At 39.3% G+C, this 23,721-nt stretch overlaps 1 protein-coding gene across 2 annotated transcripts; it reads left to right on the top strand.

Annotated features, from left to right (window-relative positions):
- On the top strand, positions 1–23,721 carry BVES (blood vessel epicardial substance). Of its 2 annotated transcripts, XM_026845938.1 has the most exons (8): positions 1–232; positions 2,437–2,561; positions 9,271–9,458; positions 10,417–10,525; positions 12,502–12,669; positions 15,835–15,976; positions 21,183–21,287; positions 23,414–23,527. In XM_026845938.1, the coding sequence occupies exons 1-7, from the start codon at positions 10–12 to the stop codon at positions 21,248–21,250; spliced, it is 1,023 nt and encodes a 340-aa protein (XP_026701739.1). In that variant the 5' UTR covers positions 1–9; the 3' UTR covers positions 21,251–21,287; positions 23,414–23,527. The 2 variants fall into 2 exon arrangements, with proteins under 2 accessions (XP_026701739.1, XP_026701738.1); XM_026845937.1 differs by lacking the exon at positions 21,183–21,287 and having other exon boundaries at positions 23,414–23,721.

The following is a 23,721-nucleotide window of genomic DNA, read 5'->3' as shown; positions in this document are numbered from 1 at the left end:
ATCTTCAAGATGAATACTACAGCAGTGAGCCCACTCACTGTTACTCCACTAGGTTTTATTCCAGACTTAAAAAATGCCACACTTGTGCCTTTTAATGAGACTGTATGTGAAAATTGGAAAGAGATTCATCATCTTGTTTTCCATGTGGCAAACATTTGCTTTGCAGTTGGACTGGTTATTCCAACTACTCTGAATCTTCATATGATTTTTCTGCGAGGTCTGCTCACCATAGGTATGAGAATTATTCTGGAGAGTTTTGTAACCTTCCTGCGACAGAAATAGAAGTTTGTGACCATTACAGAGCTTTCTTCTCATCTCCGGAGTTTATGGTGAAATCCCAGCACATAGTCATGGTTGTATTCTGCTAAAGTTGTTTTTGGTGTAAGTGGGAGTCTGTTCTGACCCTGAGAGATCTTTTCTAGAGAGATTATATGTCTCTAGGCTCTTAATACTTCCCAGAAATACAACTTGCATCTTCAAACCTGTGTAGATGCTGACTAGAAAACAAGTGGACCCCATTTACTTCAGACATGACTAACTGCTTAAAGTTCATTAAATTCCAAATCGGAGTTAAGTCTATGGATCCTTAAGACCTTAATTTTAAACTTCGAGTGGGTACATTGACTGGTATGTCTGCAATATTAAGGTTTTCATTGAGAAGCTTGATGTTGCCCCACGTGTTCTTTAAACGTGGTTTCAAACATGTGGCATTTGTGTATCACCAGCATTACTTTCACTGCTGATTTAAAAGCATGGATTTGCAGTATGGAGTGCAGTCTGTGTTCTCATGAAGTCAGTCGTGTTTCCTTCACCACTGCAGACATCTGTGATACCAAAATTTAATTTCAGAGGAAAAACTAAATTTGGCATGCTTGAGACTAAGCAAGCATGGTGTCATTTGTAGTAATCTTGCAGTCTCACAGCTATTTCAGAGCCCCAGTCCTTTTTATGGGACAGGGTCTGTGTGATCAAAGGAGAAGGAGTAGTGAGTCATTGAAGTGTAAGACAGATAAACCTGGGTGTATCACAACACAGAGCATGCTTAAGTACTTTTAAATGAGAATGCTTATTCATGGAACTGACCCATATTACTATATGATATAACTTCTATGGTTGAACTTAAAACAATTTTGCCTTTTCTTTTTATAGCTATTATAGGAAAACTTACCAAAACAGACTGCACTGAGGACCAAGGGTCTGAGCATTGCATTTTGTCTGTGTAGTTCTTGTTTTAAAGCAGTGGGAGCTCTGCACTTGTACAGCCTGCCACTTTGGTCTGTAGGTCTTGTTGCATTTTGAAGAGATAAAGAATCAGAGTTTTTCAGGCTGAGGTGGCAGCTGGAAACAAATTTATTCTGTGGGCAGCAGAAATAACCAAGCCTGAGTCCTAGGTATCTGTCCCCTTTGCTTTGATGACCCTGCCCTGCCTCTGTGCTGCTCTACAATATTGCTTCTCTTCAGTAATTCCAGCCCTTGTATCTTCCCATCCCTTGCATTCTAATTAACCAGCTCATCAAGACACATCACACTGTGATTTTTCTGATCCATATGTAAGTGCTGCCTAGCCAGTCAACAACCCAGTAGATAATACTGAATTAATTAATTCAGCGTTGCCTTCAGGGAGAGAGGAAAGGGTCACTAATTTGGCACCTTCTTGTTGTCTTTGCATGAAACTTAAGGGAAAACATGTCTGTGGCCATTACAGCCATCTCTACCAGATGGTAGGTTCGCTGTTGTCTAGGAGAGACTCACTGATGTGTATATCTATTATTTGATAGGTATTGTCTTTGTAGACTAAAAATAGTATCCCTAATCAATCAGAATGCCTTATCTTTTAAAGCAATTGCAATTATTCAAAGTAAAGCAACTAAAAAAAGTGTAAGCATTTGAAATTTTATCTTTGTCATAGTGAATTCAGGTTTCTGCTGTGACATTGTCAAAATGCAGCAATGATGCTTCCTTTACATTTAAAAAAAATATGACTTTTTGAGATTATTATTTTTTTAGGCTCTCATTTGGCTAATTAATGCAGTAGTAATAAATGTTGTGAGCTGCTTAATTTGGGGGTTTGTACTTGAGATAATTTTTTTTTTTCCCCTATCCTATTTCTACTTAATTTTAGTAACAGACTATCGTGGGCTGCACCTTTTTGCTTTCTCCATTCCTGATCTGAATTACTGTCATTCCAGTATTGCAGTCCCATGCAATAGGACTGCAGTTTGCTGTCAACCTGCTCTCAGTGCCTGTTTGTAGCACTGTAGTGATTAGCTCTGCTACCAGTGCATGCATGGATGCACAGAGCCTAACTGTGGTATAGCTTGTAGATTACATTGCTTTTCAGTGTAAATTACACCCAGCTGACACATTTTTGATGACTTTGTATGAATGTGTTTATTGTTCAGTGAAGTTTAACTTCCTTTTTTTAACTTTTTACAGGATGTGCTTTGTTCATCATTTGGGCTACACTCTACCGTTGTGCCTTGGACATAATGATCTGGAATTCTGTGTTTTTGGTTGTCAACCTTTTACATTTCATATACCTAATGTATAAAAGAAGACCGGTATGTATAACAGCTAAATTGCACAAGCAGTCTAGTAAGGTGCAAGAAAAAGGAAGTTTTGCCCATGTTTAGACGAATCAATGAGCTAGTTCTTGAATTGGATAGTTCTTTTGGATGAAGTCAGTTAGCTACTTCAGGAAAGATCCAGACCATAAGTATGATCTGATGTAGTACATAATTATTTTCCTGAAATCAATATTTCTGAAAATTATTTTACTTTAGAAGTTACTATTGGCTGGTTTTGGCTGTTGTGTTTAGTTTTGGTGGTAAGGAAGGGGTTACGCTGTTTCTTTGCAGGGAGACCAGAAGTGGTATTTTGTGGGAGGATGTTTGTAAGCCTTAAAACTTACCTGAATTTTTAAATGACGTGTGGCATGTGTCCTTAGAACGTGGGTAATGTTACTTGGGTTTGCACCCATCCAGTCCTTTCCAAAAATCTAAAAGGAGTATCTTGGGAGAAGGACATGCTGGTTTGTGCCCGAATTAAAAAAAATAAAATAAAAAAAAAAAAAAATTACCTTACAATGTGTAAATCAATACTGAATGAAGAAAGAAAAGCACTTTATTCTGTGATTACAGTTGTGTACTAAAAGCTATGTTAGCATAGGCTCCAGGGTTTTTTTGTGCATTATGGTACAGACTTCATCCTGTTGACGTGCCAGCTATTTTCACTGAATTGTCTAGTAAATTTGTTAGCAGTTTTATTTGTAGGAGTTAGGATAAGTGATGGAAGTGGATGAAGTACTCTAGGTTTAAGAAGGAGTTATGTAAGGACATGGAACTTGACTGATAAATTGTCAGTTGCCAAAGTTGGTAGAAAATTACCTCTGAGAAAGGAAGGATTGGAGGACCTCCATTTGACTTAGCTTCCCATTTCTGTAGCCCCCTCCTCCCTAGTTATGATGTAACCACAGCAGAATCAAGGTGCTTGACACTGCTGTAGACTGTGCATCATACACATGGTGCAAACCCATGGCTATTCTTATATAGAGTAAACTAAAGTTCTAGACAGAATATTAGAGGAAAGGGAGGAAAATAGACTTTGGATGTTCTTCTGAAAAACTATGCAAGTTAAGAACTTCAACTTAAGTAGAGCCAGAGCAAGCTGTGAAAGGAAGAACAACTTAAAGGAGATAAGAGAAATTGTAGAAATGCTGAAATCTTTACAAGTATGGCTAAAAACAACTGCAGAACAAACACAGCATATAGGAAGAGGCTAAAGGTTAAACTGCATCTGTCTACAAGTTGATAGAGTACATCTACTTATATGTGTTAACAAAGGAAGGGTTCTACCTACAGTGCTATTTGTCCAGTACGGAGCACAGGTTCACCAAAAGTTACCATCTGTAGGGCTGCATGACCTTTACAGTTTAAATTTTAACCAAGAATTAGTTCTAATAGATGAGATAAACATTGACTGTAGTCTCAGTCACATTCTGATACTTGTCCTGAAATATTACATCGCTTAGGAAATGAGCACTCCCAGAAGTGAAAGGCCTCTGAGAGGAAGCATATAATACTTGAGTTTAACAATTAAGAGCACTTTCAAAGAGTACAACTAATTGTTTGTGGTCTCTACTTCTGCAACAGTAGCTTTACCTTATGAAATAGGAATTGGAATCATCTTGTCTCACTTCATCCATCTTCAAGTTAAGCATCTAGTTTTAAAATGGTTGTCCAGTGTGATTCAGTGCACCCATCCAATATCTGTTTAAGATGTGATAGTGCCATCCCTCTCCACTGACCAGAGAACAAGCCTACACAACCATTATAAACTGCTAACCTAGCTTTATATAGTATAGGTGAGGTGCACTTTGTTGCTGCTCTCTAGCAGTATGAGGGAAAAAAATTTAAGTTGGTTCATATTAATCTAAATTGTGACACAATGGAGAACTGGAGTCTGGCTTTCAAAAGATTTATGTTCCTACCACTGCAGGTGTGATCTGGGAACTGTGGATACTCAGCTTCCCTGAAAGCTGGGCTCTATATACCTCATAAATTATGTGGATTTAAACAGTAGCTGAAATTATATGGAAACAGGATAATATTCAAAGCAATATATGAATCTCTTTGTTACAGGCTGTGATCACCAAGCTTACTTGAAATGATGCCTTGTAGTCCTACATGTCTGTAACTCTTACATATCCTGTTTATTATGAACCTGAAGGCTGTTTTATAAGTGTTTTTCCTATAGAGAGCGAGAGAATGGAGGGGAAGAAAAAGAGTTCTTAGCAACTCATTTGAGACTTTTGTCTGCAACTATTGTATTGCACATCTCTATTTTATTTAGTCATCCTCACAAATGATGTTTTTAAGAAAATAAAAGAATGGAAGAATAATTACAAGTTAGTCATATTACAAAATGAATAATTGATATGTTCAGTTGTTAAATATTTATTTTATTAAATGAAGCAAGCAAAATAGCAGCAAGTTACTTTTCTGCCCAGAAGATTATTTCTGTGGCTTTGACTCCTTGGAGCTTTACAGATTTGGCTTTTTTAGTCTGAGTGGAAGCTGAGGCTAATCAGTGTCTCTACAGACAGAATGTCTTGACTACAGACCTTAGAGCTCTGGCAACATCCCAGAATATTTCAGCCACTGCTGAACAAAACATTACACCTACCTGTATGGTTCATTTGGAATATGATCCATGAGCAGTCAGCTGTGCCTGTGAAGGGTGAACAGTCTGTTACAAGGGAGACCATCTAAAATATATCTATGGTGTCCAACCTCATCCATCTTCATGAAAGTGGTTATGCCTGCTTTCTCTTCTAAGTATTTTACATTAGAGGAAGATCATGAAACCTGAATTATGTGCTAGTTAAGGGATTGCATTAACACTCCAGGGCCAAATCCTGTGCTCATGTCTGTACGTGTTGTTTTGAATTCAGTAGTCATGGGAGCTACTTGCATGTTCATCTGACAGTAATTTATCTTTCTCTGAGTTGCAGTAGTCATGTATAGAAAGAGGTGTAAATTAAATTGGTGCAGCTGTTAAAAATGAGGACTTTTCTGGAGAACCTGTTGGCAAAACATAGTCCTCTAACTTCACAGATATATGGAACTTATTTTGAAATCAAACAATTCAGGACAATCCCCAACACAATACAATTTCACTTGCCAGTTTAAATTTAAACCTTGTTTTGTCCACCTAGGTGTCCTCGAGGTGTTAAAGACTGGCATAAGGAACATAATATAAATGTAGTTACTGGTGGAAGATTTAATTACTAATTGATTCGATGTGAAACCAGCATAACTTCAGCTCAGGTGACATACTGGACATATGTAAATCCATGAGCCCTGATGACATACACCCGCAAGTGCTGATGTTACTGTGAGGCCACTCTTGAGAGTCTTTGAACAATCATGGTGACTGGGAGAAGTGCCTGAGGAGTGGAGGAATGGAAATGCCACTACTTTCTTCAGAAAGAGCAAGAAGGATGACCTAGGGACCTGCAGGCCAATCAGCCTCACCTTGATCCCAGACAAGGTGTTGGAATAGCTCATCCTGGAAACCATTTCTATGCATGTGAAGGACAAGGTGATCAGGAGTGGTCAGTGTGGATTCACCAAGGGGAAGTCATGCTTAACCAAACCAACCTGATAACATTCTACAGTGAAATGCTGGATAGTTGAAAGTGGTAAATACTGTGTACCTTAATTCCAATAAGGCCTTCAGCACTATCTCCCATAAAATCCTCATAGAGACTGGCTGAACAGTTGGGCTGAGCGTGGTAATCGGCAGTACAAAGTCTGGTTGGAGGTGTGTACTGTATATGCTAGTGTGTGGTGTGTACTCTAGCAGTGTAACCTAGGGGTCAGTGCTAGGCCCGGTCCTCTTTGACATTGTCATTAATAATCTGGATGATGGGGCAGAGTGAACCCTGATGTCACAAAGCTGGGAGGAGTGGCTGATAGGCCAGAAGGTTGGGAAACCAGCTGGAGGGACCTCAGCAGACTGGAGAAATGGCCCAACAGGAACCTCAAGACATGCAAAGTCCTCCACCTGGGGAGGAATAACCCCACGCACCAGCACATGCCAGGGACTGACCACTGGGAAAGCAGCTTTGCAGAAAAGGACCTGCAGGTCCTGTGGACAAGTTGAGCATGAGCCAGCACTGTGTCCTTGCAGCAAAGAGAGGCGACAGTATCCTGGGTTGCATTAGGAAAAGCATTGCCAGCAGGCTGAGGGAGGTGATCCTTCCCCTCTTCAGAGTTGGTGAGACCTATCTGGAGTACTGGGTCCAGGTCAGGGCTTTTCCTGTAGAAGAGAGACCTGGACTTACTGAAGAGAGTCCAACAAAGGTCCATGAAGATGATTAAGGGACTGGAGCATCTCTCCTGTGAGGACAGCCAAGACTGTTTAGCCTGGAGAACAGAAGGCTCAGGGACACCTTATCAATGTATATAAATACCTGAAGTGAGGATGCAAAGAAGATAGGTCCAGGCTCTTTTCAGTGGTGCCCAGTGACAGGGCTAGAGGCAGTGGGCACACACTGAGGCACTCTTTTTTTTTTTTTTTTTTTTTTTTTTTTTTTTTTTTTTTTTACTGTGAGGGTGACTGAGCACTGCCACTGCTTGTCCAGGAATGTTGTGGAGTCTCTGTCCTTGGGAATATTCAAAAGTAGTCTGGATGCAGTTCTGCACAACCTTGCTCTAGGTGACCCTGCCTGAGCAGGGGGATGGACCAGATGACCTCCAGAGATTCCTTCCAACCGCAACCACTCTGTGATTCTGTGATTTACTTTAATCTTGTCTGAACACTGATATTATAGCCCTCCTCTTCTTGGTCATGATACCATTTCTGAGGTAGTGGTGAATTTATAGGAGGGAGATGTTACAAAATGGTGATAGAGTAATGGAATAGATCGATTTAAATGTTTTGAGGAGGCAGCAATTCACATTTTATTGAAACTTAAGTATGGACAGATCAAAAAAATCAAACAAATACAGTTGGGGGTGGTAAATCTACAGATACTGTACACAGAGTTAACAGTAAATTCATCTATGTGTAAGCAAAAGTAAGTTTTTGGGAACTCATGAAAATTTTACATGTTAAGCCCTTGGAAGCAGATATTTATGTGTGTTTCACAGGAAGACTGCATAAAAATCTCAGTGGTTCATAAACTTGTTTTCAGTTCTCGTGGTTTGAGGCTGTCTGGGTAGAAAGTGAAGTCTGCTGGTTTGGGATATCCTTTTGTTGAGCTTTTGTGGAAACTTAAAGGCTGAGAAGTCACAAAATGATAACAGCAAAGGTCACATAAAGCAACCTTATCTCTCCTGCTTAGGGATTTAATAATGAGTGTATACTGTAATGTGTACTATTTCTGTGGGATTAACCCACCATCTATGCCCATGGGATTGTCACTTCCAAGGTGATTCCTGTGGCATTCAGGCTGGCTGTGAAATACTCCAAATAGGGTTCCATACAACTAGAAAGTTTCTAATCAACTCAATTTGTTCTGTATTTAAGTAAACTTGAAATGTAACAAGGAAGCCTTCTCAATTTTCCAAAATTGGACTGTTTCACACACAGGTAATTCTACTGAGGAGAGCTCTGGGAGGATTTCTGATGTGGAATACATGTATCCCTTTGCCCTAAAATACTCTCCTAGGGGAGGAACAGTGGGTACGTGACGGTTTGAAGCCATCATGGGCCTCAGACTGCATGAGGCCCCCTGTGGTCATTCTGGATTCCCCACTTTCTCCAGCCACAAGGTGACCAGAAGTTTTTTCAAGTCCCACTGTTGGCTACCATCAGCTGAAAAGTGACTCCTGGACTCCTGCTGCTGCCACCTTCTCTCTTCCCCTGTTTTTAATACTGAAATACAAAAAAAATCTAGAAATGTGTAAACTTGGAATATTCTCATTTTAAGTGGTGACTTTTTTTCCTCTCTTCTGCCTTTTTTTCTTGGCTTCTTTTCCTTATTGTCCGTTCTATGTATATTTTATCTTTTCATTATCTGATACTTACTGTTCTAATTTGTTTTCCTCCAAGCAAATAGGGAAGCATTGTTCAGACTGCCTCTGCTTTCAGGGATGCTGGGACATGGTCTCATTCCCTGGTGTCTTCATTCAGGAAAGACTTTCAAGCTTGGGATTTCAGCCAACATCCTTTCCCTCATTGCTGCTGCCTGAGTTTGGGTGGGCTCCTAGATGTGGGATGTGCAGCTGGCACTAGTTAGGGGTTTTTTCCCCTCTCTCATTACATGTGCTTTCAATATGATAGGCTTGGTTTTGAGGACTTGATTTTTCTACTGCAAGTAAGCCAAGAAGCTCAGGGATGAAAGGGACTCCCAGGAGAGCCTGGGAGATGGCCAGAACGAGGTGTGCATGTGGTGTGAAAAATGCAGGCAACCGCATTGTTTGTTTTTTTTTTTTCCTGTGTAATTCTGGCCCAAGTCCTATTTGTTGTTAGATCAACAGAAGTCTCAGAAGACTACTTGTATCTGATTTAATGTGCCACTTGGATGGAACAGCATTCTAAAGCACCATTGTGCCAGCCTGTCTAATTTAAGATAAGGTTTTGGTCATCTGTCATAGGCAGTGGTTGTGGACAGATGTCACACATGTACCACTTCTTTTCTTGCCTAAACAGAACAAAGACAAAGATGTTCCTCAAATGGAACAACTGAAGCACACGAGCAGTCTCCCCCTTTTCTAATTCATGCATCTGTGTTTATTGATGTCTTTTGCTTTTGTATTCTAGATCAAGATAGAGAAGGAGCTTAGCAGCCTCTACAAGAGAATGTTTGAACCTCTACATGTGCCTCCAGAGCTCTTCCAAAGACTAACTGGACAATTCTGCAACATTCAGACTTTAAAGACAGGTCAAGCTTATGCTGCAGAAGATAAAACATCAGTTGATGATAGGCTAAGCATCCTGCTGAAGGGGAAGTAGGTTCTATAAAACTTGAGGACGGTCTTATGCTTTGTGCTGTAGTTGAATAGATTAGAAAATTGTTGGGGATTTTGTTAGCTTTTTAAATGTTATTGGTTTATAGCACATTATGATCTATAGCCAAATAGTCTATAGGTATAGACTATTTTGTGACACTGTCTTCAAATGACACTGGTGTTTCTTACTGAGAGCATGTTATGTCTCCACTTGTGTTTGCAGCTGCATGGATTTTAGTGGGAATTATATTTGTATAATACCAAAGGCAGTGTCTTCCAGAGTAAGCAAGAGATTTGTTTGAGTTTTAGATATCTAAGTCATCTTCTTAGTGCATTCTCAGGTTTTAAGGTTAAAAAATACTGTGCATGTGGCAAGAAAAAATACCCCTCCATTAGACTTTAAAACAACAGGCCTATTGGAGTTGATTCCTTGCACATGTATATGCAAGCAGAGAGGGGCAGGTGTGCTGCCCAGAAGCTGACAGGGCCCAGGTGAGAAATGGTAAAATAAATGCCCCTGGTCAGGCTCTAATCTTGAAGCTCTTGCTAAGTTCTGACCAATATCTTAACCAGTGTCTGATGATAGGAACAGTGATGTCAGGCTTTGTCATTTTTCTTTGAAGTCATTAGCTGCTCATTACTGAAAAGCTAGTGACCTAAAGGAAGCCTGATTTTGGTCTGGCTGTGTAGTGTAACCCTGCAGACCTTTTTAATTTTGAATAGCAACGTTTTGAGGACATACGCCACGTTTGGCAACTTGAGTTGGCTGGTAGTCTGTTCTGCTTTGAAATGGTCAAGGTAGGAAACAGGGTAACCCTGGAGCTGAAATTCCAGAAGATAAACGTGTTTTTGCCTTTTACCTACTGCTTTACCATTGTCAGTAATCATATCCAAATTTAGATTAAATTAATCAACCTCCATGACTTTAAAATGTTGTTTCATACATTTTTATTTCCAGATTGAAGGTGTCTTATCGAGGGCATTTTCTGCATAATATTTACCCCTGTGCCTTTATAGATTCTCCTGAATTTCGATCAACACAGATGAACCGGGGTGAGAAATTCCAGGTACACTTTGCTTTTAATGTCACTGGATATGAGCTGATGAGCTCATGAAAAAACAGTATAAATTTGATCAACAGTGAACCATTTGACTTGCATAAGTTTATTAGCTTTCTAGTACTGGTGTTTCATGACGGATCATATCAAGAGTAACTTTTAAAATTAAATGCTGCAAGACAGTATTGTGATGGTGTTTGCTGAACAGGCTGACTTTTTACTATTCTGTTCTCTTTTACTGTTTCCAAGTTTATTGTGTTAAGAGGTTATTCAGGAGTAATAACTTAAGAGATAGTTCTACTGGAAAAAGATGATGTGAGCAGTCTCATCACTGGTTCAAAATCGGAAAAGGAAAAATAATTATTGTAATATGTGGTGTGGCTAAAATTAAAAATTCAGGCATTAGTAGTTTGAAATTGGTATTTATCTAAATGTTTTAATGCTTCTGTCATCTTGAAAATTGTTAAAGCAACATAAGATGAAAGAGATCACAGTATTTTGAATATAAATATTCATACAGGGAACAATAAGGGTGTATGTCTCTAGCAACGTAATTATGCTAGTACATTAAAGGATATATTATACTATAGCTTGTGGGGAAAAAAATACTGTTAAGAGAAGTTTTTTTCCTATAGTACTGAAATGGCTATTTTGTTACTTCTTACCTGATGTTTTTTAACTGGGTGTGTGTAATAATGAGCAGACTGTGGCTGACTGGGTACATCCACACTGATAACCCTGGCAGAAGAGGGAGGGAGAGCAGTGTAGACTCTAAAATCAGGGGTTGATGTCATATGTTCCAGTCAAATAGTAGGCTTAACGCCAAGAAGAGAGGACTGCCCAGATGGATACATATCTCAACAGCGAGGCGTCCGGCAGCACAGCCACCCTCTTGGCACTGCCTGTTTTCTCTCGTAAGCGACTGGATGCGAATTGGTCCCTTTAAAGGGAAAAGGCTTACGCCTCAACTTGTGCCTTCTTTAAAAATTACTGTAATCTGGTGCGGTGTACATCCTTCACTCGTGAGTTCTGCTTGTTACTGCTGTATAGACACTCAGCGTTGCCATTGCAAGAGGATACAGAATCAGTCTTGAGGACCCCATCTGCTGGCAACGCTGACAAATTCTTCCTCAGCTTTTGTGCTTATATTACAGACTGTGAGGTTAAAATACATGGATACATGACAGCTTCCCCCTTTTTCTTAGGCTTTATATATTTTTAATTTTTTCGGGAGGCGATATTAGCTTGTAATAGCAGAACACCTTGATTTCTCTGTAGATGACTGACTTTTCCTTGCAGAACACACCGCTGGGTATCACTGAATGTTGTAGGTTTTGGTGTGCCGTTGCCCTCTGCCGGCACAGGGGGACAAACCTGGCAGGTCCAGCCTCCCTGGAGAGGGTGCAAGCTACTCTGTAACTATCAATAGCTGAATTATCAGTAAGTGAGCAAACAGAACCTTAGCTCAACTGCTAGAAGGTGGTACTTGTGGGGTCAGCAGGGCCAACAGTAAAGAGGGAAAGATGAAAATATGTTGTTTGAATCCCTAAAAACTCTTTTGATGGAGACCTTTGGATTATACCAGTTGTTCCTGTTGGTGACAGTGACGTAAAATAAAGCCAAGCAACATCTAGGCATATTGGGATACAAGTAGTGTCATCGCTGTAGAACTAACTTCATGTGTAAATCTCCTAACGTAAATGCTTTTACAGTTTGGGAACGTATGACTTTTTTTTTTTTTTTTTTTCCCCCCCCATTAGCTTCCCCCAGGTTTTCTGAAAAAAACCAAACTGGCTATGCTTATCAGTTAAACGTATGATGATATTAAATATCTGAGATGTTTTATGTTTGCAAATATCACCTTCTAATGGATACTGAAAAGTTTTATGGCTTTAAGGGTTATTTTAACTGGAGGCACAAATAAAATTGTATTGCTTATTTTAAAGCGAAAAAGAATTGCTAATTCTGAGCATGTATTTTCTCAGGTCACCATTATTGCAGACGATAACTGCAAGTTCCTGTGCTGGTCCAGGGAAAGGCTGACTTATTTTCTGGAATCTGAGCCATTTCTCTATGAGATCTTTAAGTATCTTATTGGCAAAGATATTACAAATAAACTGTATTCACTGAATGACCCAACCTTAAATGACAAGGTAAGCAACTGAAGTTTTATTTGGGAATTTTCCTCCCCTGCACAGATGTATTGTTATTTCAACTTTAATCTTAAAGCACTTTTTTTTTAACCCACTGCTATCAGCTGCTGAAGTCACACTCATGGCCTTTTGGTGCCAAAGTATGGGTCAGTGCAAAATTTTTGTCAGAAGCAATATTGATTATTGCTAAGTTAGCACAGTAATATGGAAGAAAGATTAATAACTTGAGATTTAGAACTGATCAGCTAGCAAAAATATTTCTAGCCAACTAGTAGACATGATGGCTGGTAGCTAGAAAGGTGCCTCTCCCTGGGTATCCTTTCTCATTAACAAATTGGTGCCTTTGTACAAACAAGGTTCAGAGATTTTTTTTTTCTTAAAGAATTTGCTTGTTGGGGTCAAACTGGGTAACACTGTTTGCCAAGAACAATAATTTCAATGTGTGTTTGAGGGTTGTAAATACAAAAAAAACCCCAAACCAAAACATTATGTTGACATTAGTGGAAGGAGGCACGAAATGCATATAAAATATAAATATATATATAATATTAAGTGATCTGAATATAACATTCTTGGCATGTAGAGGGGAGTGTGTTTTAGGTGTCACAGTAAGTGTTCTGGGTATACTCATGGATATATTTATTATCTTGTTTTCCTTTAATTTTGTCTCCTTAGTTATGTGGCTTTTCAAGATTTGGATGGTAGCTTGGTTGCTGATGTTCGGTTTATTATTTATAGTGGCTGTAGGGTTCTCTTACATAATTTATTTGAAGAACTTTCACCATTTATGAAAAGCTTTATAATAGAGTATTTTTATATTCTGTCTGTATTTAACTCACACTAACTCAGAGCAAAAACCCTTCTCATCAGTTTGCCGGTGAATATCTCATATAGGTTAAATATTTAGTTGTGCAAAGTTGTGAATTTACTACAAAATGATTCAGAAGGAATGACTGCCACTGCTGCTATACAACAGACTCAACAGACTTAACTTGTAAAGTCTTTATGGCTAATAGACTTTGTAAGTTTTCTTAATTTTGTAGTGATTATAGAAAGAGAAAAGAAAGAATTTCTGGAGAAGCAGTTTAACAGCAATAACTCCGTTTATTCTGCCTTCCAGTCAATGAAATAGAGGATTACACTGTCTTGCAAGCAGATCCTCAAAACTCTTTTGGATCACTGTTTTCTTCTTAGTAATACTGTAAGGTAAAAATGATCTAGCAGGAATGTACCATCTATAAAATACATCTTAAGTGTGTGGCTAAAGCTGGGTCTTTTTTTTTTAATAAAAAAGAATGACAGGAGAACGTTCTGTGTTAAAACCCACATCTGCATAGGGAGTAAGTAATTTCTGGAGTGTGGCGTCTGAAAGGAACATGTAGCAACATGCCTCCTGCCTGTGCATTCTGACAGCCTCTCCTGGGACACTCCTCCACACTTCTTACCATGCCCTTTTTAAATTTTTCCCCTCTTTTTTTTCCTCTTTCTTCTTTTTTTCTCCTTTTTTTTTTTTCTGTTTTCATTTTTTCTCTTTTCTCTATTTTATTTTCCTCTTTTCTTTCCTCTTTCCTTCCCTTATTTTTTTTTATACATGGATGGCAGCATTAGTGTGTCATGCCTAGTATACAGAGTCATCTGCAACAAACTTGTGTTGTTGACTTCTGGCACTATAGAGCTTCAGCACTAGTATAAATATTTCTTGAAATGGAAGTATAATGAAGTACTTTCTGTAATGTTGTAATTGGTTGTTTTTAAGTGAAAGGTCATTATCATACTTTCTAAGTATTAAAAACTAACTTCACCCCTCCTTTGATTTAATATCTGCACATTTCAGTTTGTGCCAAGTTTTTATTTTTAGTGACAATAGTCACATGAATTTAAGATTATTGCAACTGTTTTATCACAGTGACTTGAAAATGTATGTTATAAAAATTAAGACCAAGCATTTGAGACATTTTTAGTACCTTTTTGTTCTTCCTCAAATGAAAATCCTGTTGTAGAAGCCCTTCCTATATAGCCTAGGACAAAAAAAATCTGTCAAGTAAATTCTCCTTCATTTTCCCCATTGCCAGAACCCTATGGGGGTGTCATTTCTCACAGGCTTCATTGTCAAATACACAAATTACTGGTGTCTTTAATGCCTTTTAGCTGGTGACAGTCTCAACGGTAAAATTTGTAGTTCAATTCTGTACACAGGGGCATACAAGAGAACAGCTAAAACAAATTCAGTGTAGATTACTCATAATCAAGATGGTAGTAAGAAAATAAGTAGATCAATTCATTGCATATTGGAATACAGAAAGCATCCACTTATTTGTAAGGAACCTTGTGATTTTCTCCTACCTAAGGAGATTTTCACTACTCTTGGGAAAATAGTCATTCCTCTGTGCATGAAACAGGATGCTAATTCTTGACTTTTAAAGTTCAGCAAAGTGGAGTTATCCGTTACGCTTTTGTAATTATTACTACCTTTCACATACACCTAAAATAGCATTCTGACTTGCAGGAATACCTAACAAGGTACATTGTATGGTTTCATATAAGTATTCTAGTACAAAGACTTCACGGGAAGACTATCCAAAGCAAATGGAAGCTCTTAAGACCATTTGACAGGTAAAGGATAATGTTCATGAGATGCATTTAATCTGTCTTCAGCAAAATCAAGGGCCAAATGATCATCTACTAGGAAGGAATGGCATTCACTGTTTTCTAACATTATGAAATGAAAAGCCAGGAAAGTGAACAAATGTCTGTTAAGATATAAATTGCTAAGCTCTGTGTATAGTATGCTGCCTTGTTTAGCAAGGAGGACCAGGCTTATCATAAAGGCTGTATTTAATTGCAGAGCATCATACCTGAATAATGAATTGTCAAATAATAAAAATCAACTTTTCTGTAGGAAAATGCAAGTCCAGTGCAAAACAGAATTAAAATTGAATAATTAATCAGAGGTTTCATGCTTGTCAGTATTCTAATTCTGATATATTACTGCATCTTCTATTTTCATTTAAAACTATTTACACTGCATAGAATCTTCTGCTCTAACTAATTTCTTGATTCTTGAATAGTCATAGCTGAGACCAAAGCATCTACTACAGAGGAAATAGGGTTTTTTCCATTTTTATTTTAACTTCCTTGATACCTTCTTTTAAATAATTTTTTTAGGCTTCAAAAAAAATTGATCGACAGTCCAGCCTTTGCTCACAGCTCTCTGTGATGCAGATGAGGAACAGTATGGCTAGTACCAGTGACAGTGAGGATGGCTTGCAGATGTTTCTTCGTGGGACTTCCTCTGCATCCTCTCTTCGTGAGTGCTCAAAATAGTTTGTGCCAGTTTTGAACACAGCTTGGTTGATCATAAGAGAGGATTGTGGAACCCCTGTTGTCTTCAGTGGGAGCAGACTGTAGCTTTTTGGATGCTGATGTACATCAGTTAAGTAGAGGGACCTATCTGTAGGGAATTCATAAGATGCATAAGGCTTTTTATGCTCACTGAATCTACCTTATATAGATAATGGCAAAAATCCAGCATGTATTGTAATAATTTTTGGCATAATGTGAATGTGTAGGCATAATATGGAATGTTTCTGGCAGTGGGGAAAAACTGTGAATGTACAGTGCCTGTCACAGTAGTATCTCCTTTGGTTTCAACTGATGCTTGTAGAAATTAAAAACCCAAACAAAACTTTTTCCCTCAGCAATTTGGTGCTCTGGATTTCCTCCTGAGATAGTTTGTATTGTCAGCATTTGGAGAAATGTGGTGTACAACCAATGTTTTGATGCTACCTGGAAAATCTCCAAATATTCTGTCAGGCTCTCCTCCCCTGTGCTTTGTATGATGGGAGTAGTAAAGAACAAGTGAAGTGAGGGAAGAAACCAATCCTGACCTCTCTCCTTCTACTCTTGAAATTTATTTGTTTATAGAAACCTTCTAAACCATTCTTTGTAGGCTATTGTTGTTTTTTACTTTTAATTTTCCTGAATCTAAACTTTAACAGTAGCCTGAACTCTGAAAGCATCTTTTGAACAAAAAAAAACCCCAGAAGATGCTCAATTTTCTCATTTGGTGTAAGCTGTTAGTTTAATGGAATTTAAAAGGATCATATAGGATTATTTATTTTTATTTGGGAAATATTATTCTTTAGTAACTAAAATTCAAATATATGAGGAAAAAAATCACTGCCAGTTATTGACAATGATTAAACTCTCAGAAGAGAAAGTGATTTAAAGTATTTGCAATTTCCTGTTATAATTATCTGATCTCCATTGTGTTCCTCACAGTTTCATCCATGAAGTCCTTCAGACATGGAGGGCCTATCTGTTTTCACTCCTTAACATGGGTATAGTCTGCATGCTCAGATAGATGGAAGCAAAAGCCCGGCTAGTGTTCCACCCTACTAGAATATCGAGGGTGACAGTTGGGATAGTTTGATGCAGAACTCTGCATTTTTCTCTTATTTCTACTCTGTACGCAGAACAGGTGGGGTTAGAAGGAACCTCTGAATATCATCTAGTTCAACCCTTTGTTCAAAGCAGGGTCAGCTAGAGCAGGTTACTCAGGGCCATGTCCAGTCAAGCTTTGACTGTTTCCAAGGTGAGAGATTTCACAGCCTCTCTGGTCAGCCTGTTACAGGGCCTTACCGCCCTCACAGTGAAAAAGATTTCCCTTATTGCAACTCATGACTCTTGTCCTTTGTTCTTTAGTGCATGCCTCCGAGAAGAGTCTGGCTCTGTCTTCTTTATACCCTTCCATTAGGTAGCCGAAGACAACAGTAAGATCCCCTGAGAACCTTCTGTTCGCAAGGCTGAACACAACCAGTTCTTGCAGCTTCTCCATGTAGGTCCTGTGCTCCAGCCCCTGACCATCTTGGTTGCTCTCCACTGCACTCACTTTAGTATGTCCATGTCTGTCTTGTATGAAGAAGCCCAAAACTGGACACAGCACTCGAGCCTGTCTCACAAGTGCCATATAGAGGGGATTAATCTTTTCCATTGTCCTGCTGGCTGTGCTTTTGCTAATATGGCCCAATATATGCTGCTAATATGGTCCAATATATGGATAACCTTCTTCACTGCCAGGGCACTCTGCTGACTCATGTTGCATTTTGTGTCCACCAGGACACCCAGGTCTGTTTCTGCAAAGCTGCTTTCCAACCAGTTGATGCCCAGGCTGTACTGCTGTGTAGGTTTCTTGTGTCCTAGGTGAAAGAATTTGCTTTTGTTCATGTGGTTTGTCAGTTCTTTTCTCCAGCCTCTGAAGGCCTGTTCTGACCAGCTGTCCTGCCCTCTGGCCTATCAGTAGTTTCCCTCACTACTTGGCTGTTGTCTATGAACTTGTTGGGAGCACACTACATCCCATTATCCAGATCATTAATATATTGAACATTATAAGCCGTGGTATTGGCCTTCGAGGGACACTGCTGGTAACCAACTGCCAGCAGGGTGTTGTACTGCTGCTCACCACCCTGTGAACTCAGCAGTCCAGCGAATTTTTTACCCAAGCTGTATTGCATGTGTCCAGTCCATTTCGCACCCATTTGGCTAGATTGATTCTGTGACAGGCTGCGGAGGCCCATGCTACAGTCCAGGTAAACAACATCCACTGTATGCCCTCCATCCACAGAGCCCATCATCTCACCACAAAAGGTGGTCAGACTGGTCAGGCACTATCTGCCCATGGTAGATCCATGCTGACTGTTCCCAGTCACCTTCCTGTCCTTTGTGTTGCTTGGACTTGGTTTCCAGGAAGACAGGCTCCATAATCTTCCTGGTAACTGAGGTAAGGCTAATGGGCCAGTAGTTCCCTGGATGTGTCTTGCCCTTCTTAAAACCAGGCATGATATTTATACTTTTTTTTTTTCTCTCCCCTGACTGCCATGACCTTTCCAAGATGATAGAGAGGGGTCTTGCAATTGCATCAGCCAACTCTCAGCATCTTTGGATGCAGCTCATGCGATTCCACACTCTTGTTTTTTCCCTGTTGGTTTAAGTGCTCCCTAACTCAGTCCACCCTTTCTGTAAGTCAAGTATCAGTCTCCCACTCTCTACCAGTAGACTCAAAGAAGTGCAAGGCCTCAAGACAAACCTGTAAAGTAAAAACTGAAGCAAAAAAGGTCTTGAATATCTCAACCTTTCCACATCCCTAGCTTCTGTGCCCCACTGAGCCATGGTCTTGCAGTTTCCCTGGTCATCCTTTTGTTGCCGATGTATTTTTAGAAGCCTTTCTTCTTGCCTTTCACTAGATCCAGCTCCAGCTGAGCTTCAGCTTTCCTAATTCCATCCTGCATGCTTGGACCATGTTTCTCTATTCCCCCCAAGCAGCTCATCTGTGTGTGTGTGTGTGTGTGTGTGTGTGTGTGTGTGTGTGTGTGTGTTTGAGCTCTGTCAGGACTTTTCTGTTCATCTATGGCAGCCTTCTTCCACGCTTGCACAACTTTCTGTACACTGGAATGGACTGTGCTTGTGTTTCGGGGAAGGTGTCCTTGAAGGTCTGCCATCTGTCCTTGGGTCCCTTTGCCCTTGCAGGCCATGTCCCATGGGTTCCTGTCAAGCAGATCCCTGAGCAAGCCACAGTACCCTGTCCTCAGGTCCAGGGCTGTAACTCTACCATTTGTCTTGCACACTTCTCAGTATCTTAAACTCCACCGGTTCCTGGACACTGCAGCCAAAGTTACCATCAGCCTTCAGCTCCCTGATGTGTTCTTCCTTGTTCATCAGTGACAGGTCCAGCAGAGCACCTCTCCTAGTCGGCTCATCAGTCACTTCTGTGAAGGAATGATCTGCTACACTCTCCAGACATCTCCTGGACTGCTTCTGCCCAGCCCTGTTGCCTTTCCACCAGATACTGGGGTGGTTAAAGTTCCCCACAAGGACCAAGGCCTCTGATCATAAGGCATCATCCAGTTCTCTAAAGAAGGCTTCCATCTACTTATTCTTCTTGATCAGGCAGCCTGTAGCAGTTACCTGCCATGAAGTCTGCTGTGTTGGTCTGTTCTCTGATCTTTACCCATAAGCTCTTGACTGGCTTTTCACCTGTTCCACAGCAAAGTGCCATGAAATTGAAGCCACTCCTTTGCATGGAGTGCCCTTGGACAAATTTGCATACTCAGAAGCCTGAAAGAAATTGTAAAAATGTGTTTTTGCAGTTGTCTAGAATTAAAATTCTCTTTCAGGTTTAGCAGCAGAACACTTACTTACACACCAGTATTTCAGCTTTGAGAGACAGTAATCTAAATGCATGACATGTTCAGCTGTAATGATATTAATCCCTAAAATGCTTTCATGCTTAGCACATACTTGATAAATGCATTTTCCTCTGTTGTACTTTTCCTTGGTTTGTGTGCCGTATTTTCTGGTGTATGGGTGTGCCTTCCCCAAAAGAGGGGTTTAAATGTCTTTTATATTCCAATATTGCTCGGTCCAACAGTGGTTGGTATAGTTTACACTGCCACTACCCCACTAGCAACGGTAGGTGTGGCAGCAGTCTCCCAAGTCCAATACTTCCCTTACTTTTGGGGAGTCAGAGGTGTTACCCATACAGCAGTGTATCATACACCTCAAGAAATACTGTCCTTTATTTCTTCTGTGTATTTTAATTAACGTGACGCTTCTGACTTCTATAAAAGGTTGGTAAAAAGTCTTGATGAAAGGTTATTTATCTCACTAAGCTATAACACTTCCATCTTCCTTCTTGCCAAAATAGCTTGTTAGTTATTCCTGGGTACTGTCATTGCCAATGAGGGGTTCGTTACCAAGGTGAGCTCTGCTTAAAGATTTGTATTCAATTTGAATTGTGGCCATGTATGCGCTTTTTCTCAGATCACAGGGAAAAGTGATCAAAAAAGCTGCCAGTTTCCTTCCCACTGTTGTACTTTCAAAAACCTTCTCCTGGGTGCTCTCAGTGCAGCAGTCAGTGTCTTTTTTTTTTTTCTTTTTTTCTGTTTTTTAAGATTCAGTATGAGGTGCATACTGTCCCAGTGCTATTTCCTCTGGACCACGCATTCCTCTGCAATCATGCACCCAATTATTTAAAAAAACCCAACCAAATGAAACTGTTGAACCCCCAGAATTAGTGAGGAACATATGGAAATGACAAACTTTTAGATTTTTTTTTTTTTTTTAATTAAAGAAGAAATTAATAAGAGAAACTTATCTACAGGAATACTGTCTTGTCATTGCTAGGTGATTGTTGTGTGGACAAAAGCTTCCCATTACAGATAGGATATTTGACTACAACAGTACAAATAAGTTTTATTCACCTAATTTCTATATTCTTGAAAAATTGACCATTTATATTTTTGTAGAATCCAAAATTTTTAAGTTATGCTTTTATCTGTGCTACAAACAAGAAGCTTTGACTCATTTTCTCAATAAATTAATATAAAACTCTTTTCAAAGTGTTTAGTAGTGAAAGAGTGAAAAATACTAATTAGTAGGCCCCAAACTGATTACTAACAAAACTGTGTTTTGAATTTAACTAAGAAGCCCAACTAACTGTTTGCTTTTATATTAAGGAAATAACCAACAAGAGTTCTATAATGCTTATGGAGTGAGTCGTTTGCAGCATGATGTTTTCTGTTGATAACATCACATTAACTCAGCAAAGCATCCTCAAAAAGGTATTAAAGTGGGATTTGTTTATCACGTGATACTTGTGCTTTACATCCGTGATCCATCTGTATGTAATTTGTTAATAAATGAAATCGATGCATCTCTTTTTCCAAAATTTGAGTTAAGCAGAAATAGCTTAACCTGGTTACAAGGTTAGCTTCACCTAACTTTCAGTCCTTTAGAAAACATTTTGGTATTAATTTCTATTTAATAATTCTATTTCTTGATAGTCATTCATATACTACTTAGTGATACAGGCTCTTTTTCTATGCTGCTTGATTTAGATCACTGAGATTTGCTGGTCTCTGAATCTGTATTTGCAAACTTCTAAGCTAAGCAGGAATGTAGAAAACACTTTATTTGATAAACCTTTTATTTCTATTATTTCACTGTGTGCTCCCTATGTTATACCCAGCTTGAGGTTAAAAGCAGGATTGGGTTTCATGGGAAATGGCATTTTAATATGGGCATTTGGGTTTAGGTCCTTGAGAGAGTGCAACAGGGAAGGCCCAGGTATGGAAGGCCCAGGTTCAGGATCACACTCTGGCTCTTGAACATCTATCTGTCCAATACTGGACATCAATAGACAAGGTTTTTGTATTTGAAGAAAATAAGGGCATGTCCCTGAACCAAACAACTTGACAGTATTTGACCCAGTATTGGTTCCTGTTCAACAGACTTTAAAAAGCTTTTATGGCTTCTTACTTCTGATTTCTTAGTTCTGGAGAGAACTAAGCACCCTTGAACAAAAGAGAACCAGTCTAAAAATAGTAGTAAACTATTAATAAAGTAATAAAAAAAGTGCTTAACAATTCCAATATTTTAAAAATGTGTGCAAATAACCCTTTATCGTGGTAGTTTTTAAATGTTAAAATACTAATACACTTTTAACACAAAGTTCTAAAAAGCTAATTCCGAATAGTGTTTGTGTGAATGTGGCTTAAAAATGCAGTAATACAATAACCTGCCGGTCTTGCCTGTAGCTAGTATTTTGTTCTCTGTTTAACATAGGCAGCACATAGGAATCCGTTTTCATAAATAGGCTTCCTTAGTAGAGCACTTTACTGTATATCTAATAAACATCCTTAAAGTAGCAAAAATAGTCCTGCAATAACAGTTGTGTTATGGCTACTGGTATTTTTTTCAAGAAAGTTTGAATTTTTAGCTGGCACACATATGATCTGTCAGACAGGACCACTACCTCTTGCTCTTTTCTTCTAAAATTCAAAATTTCAAAGATTTCCCTAATCTTTTTTTGGTCATCATATGCTAGCTGTTTACAACCTTGTACCGCTGTGGTGATTTAACTCTAGAAGAGGGTACTGGGAGAAAAAACGGTCCAAGTGCCAAAGCAATTTTCAGAATGAACAATGGGAAATAAACCTGAGCTCAAAGGAGCTCTCTGCTTATGCTGAAAATTTAACTACAATAGAGGGAGTTTGCAGTGGTAACTTACACAAAAACTCCATTTAGTGTCTTACCGGCAGTGACTGTTACCTGTGCTCTGCTCTTTGAGTTGCTGCCTTTCTAGACTGTCTTAGAGCAACAAAATTGGTGTTAGTCAAAAGTTACATGGCCTCACCTGTTAATCTTCTTCTTTTCTCTGTGGCTGCTTATGGGGATATCGTATTTTCCATGAGTTTTACGTTATCATGCTTTTAAAGCAGTTAGAGGTACCCACCTGAGGTTTGCCCAGTACACCAAGGAATTTTATCACAGCTGAGGCAAGTGTGCAATTGTACATACATTTTGTACTTAGGGTAGTCATTCACATCACTGTTCGTGGGGAAGAGTTAGTGGGTGAGTGTAATGGTGAGAAAACAATCGCCAGGGACACAGCATTGGGCACCTTGTGCAGTCAGGATTTGCACTGAATCTGGGGAGAATAGCATGCCTGTAGCCAGCCGCAGGGTTTGAACCTCAGAGGCATTGCTGGATCACAGCAGCATGGCTGTCCCATGGCTAGAATTTCCCAATGCCTGTGGCCAAATTACAAAGAACCCTTTACTTATAAAATCTTCTCATGGGGAAACTAGGACAGGATCATCAGATGGTGCACATTTTGTCACAAATAGGTGTATGTAGCAGATACTTGCTGTTAAATTAATTGGTAATTTCTTTGTAACTGTGGCAGGCCCGGGCCGGACGTCTCCCTACCTGAGAACTTCGGCAAAAATGAAGCCCATAGAAGAAAGTGTTGAAGATGACGTCTTTGAAGCATCATCTGGTGATAAGCTTGAACTCCAGCGGCTGCCTTAAACAGATGTGTCCTCAGGCACATCAGAGCTTGTACAAGGCTCCAGTGCAAGAGGAAGAAGCTGAATTGGGGAGGAATTTGAAAGCGAAAACTTCACCTCTATGTGTTTGAATTTGCTGTAGCATATGTTGGTGACTTCTAGATGGAAATGTCACATTTTATTTTACTTCTAAATAAATAAATAA

The sequence above is a fragment of the Athene cunicularia genome, assembly GCF_003259725.1.
Source record: "Athene cunicularia isolate RWA chromosome 3 unlocalized genomic scaffold, athCun1 chr3_part1, whole genome shotgun sequence".
Taxonomy (NCBI): Eukaryota; Metazoa; Chordata; class Aves; order Strigiformes; family Strigidae; genus Athene; species Athene cunicularia.
This window is presented reverse-complemented; position numbering and strand designations above follow the sequence as displayed.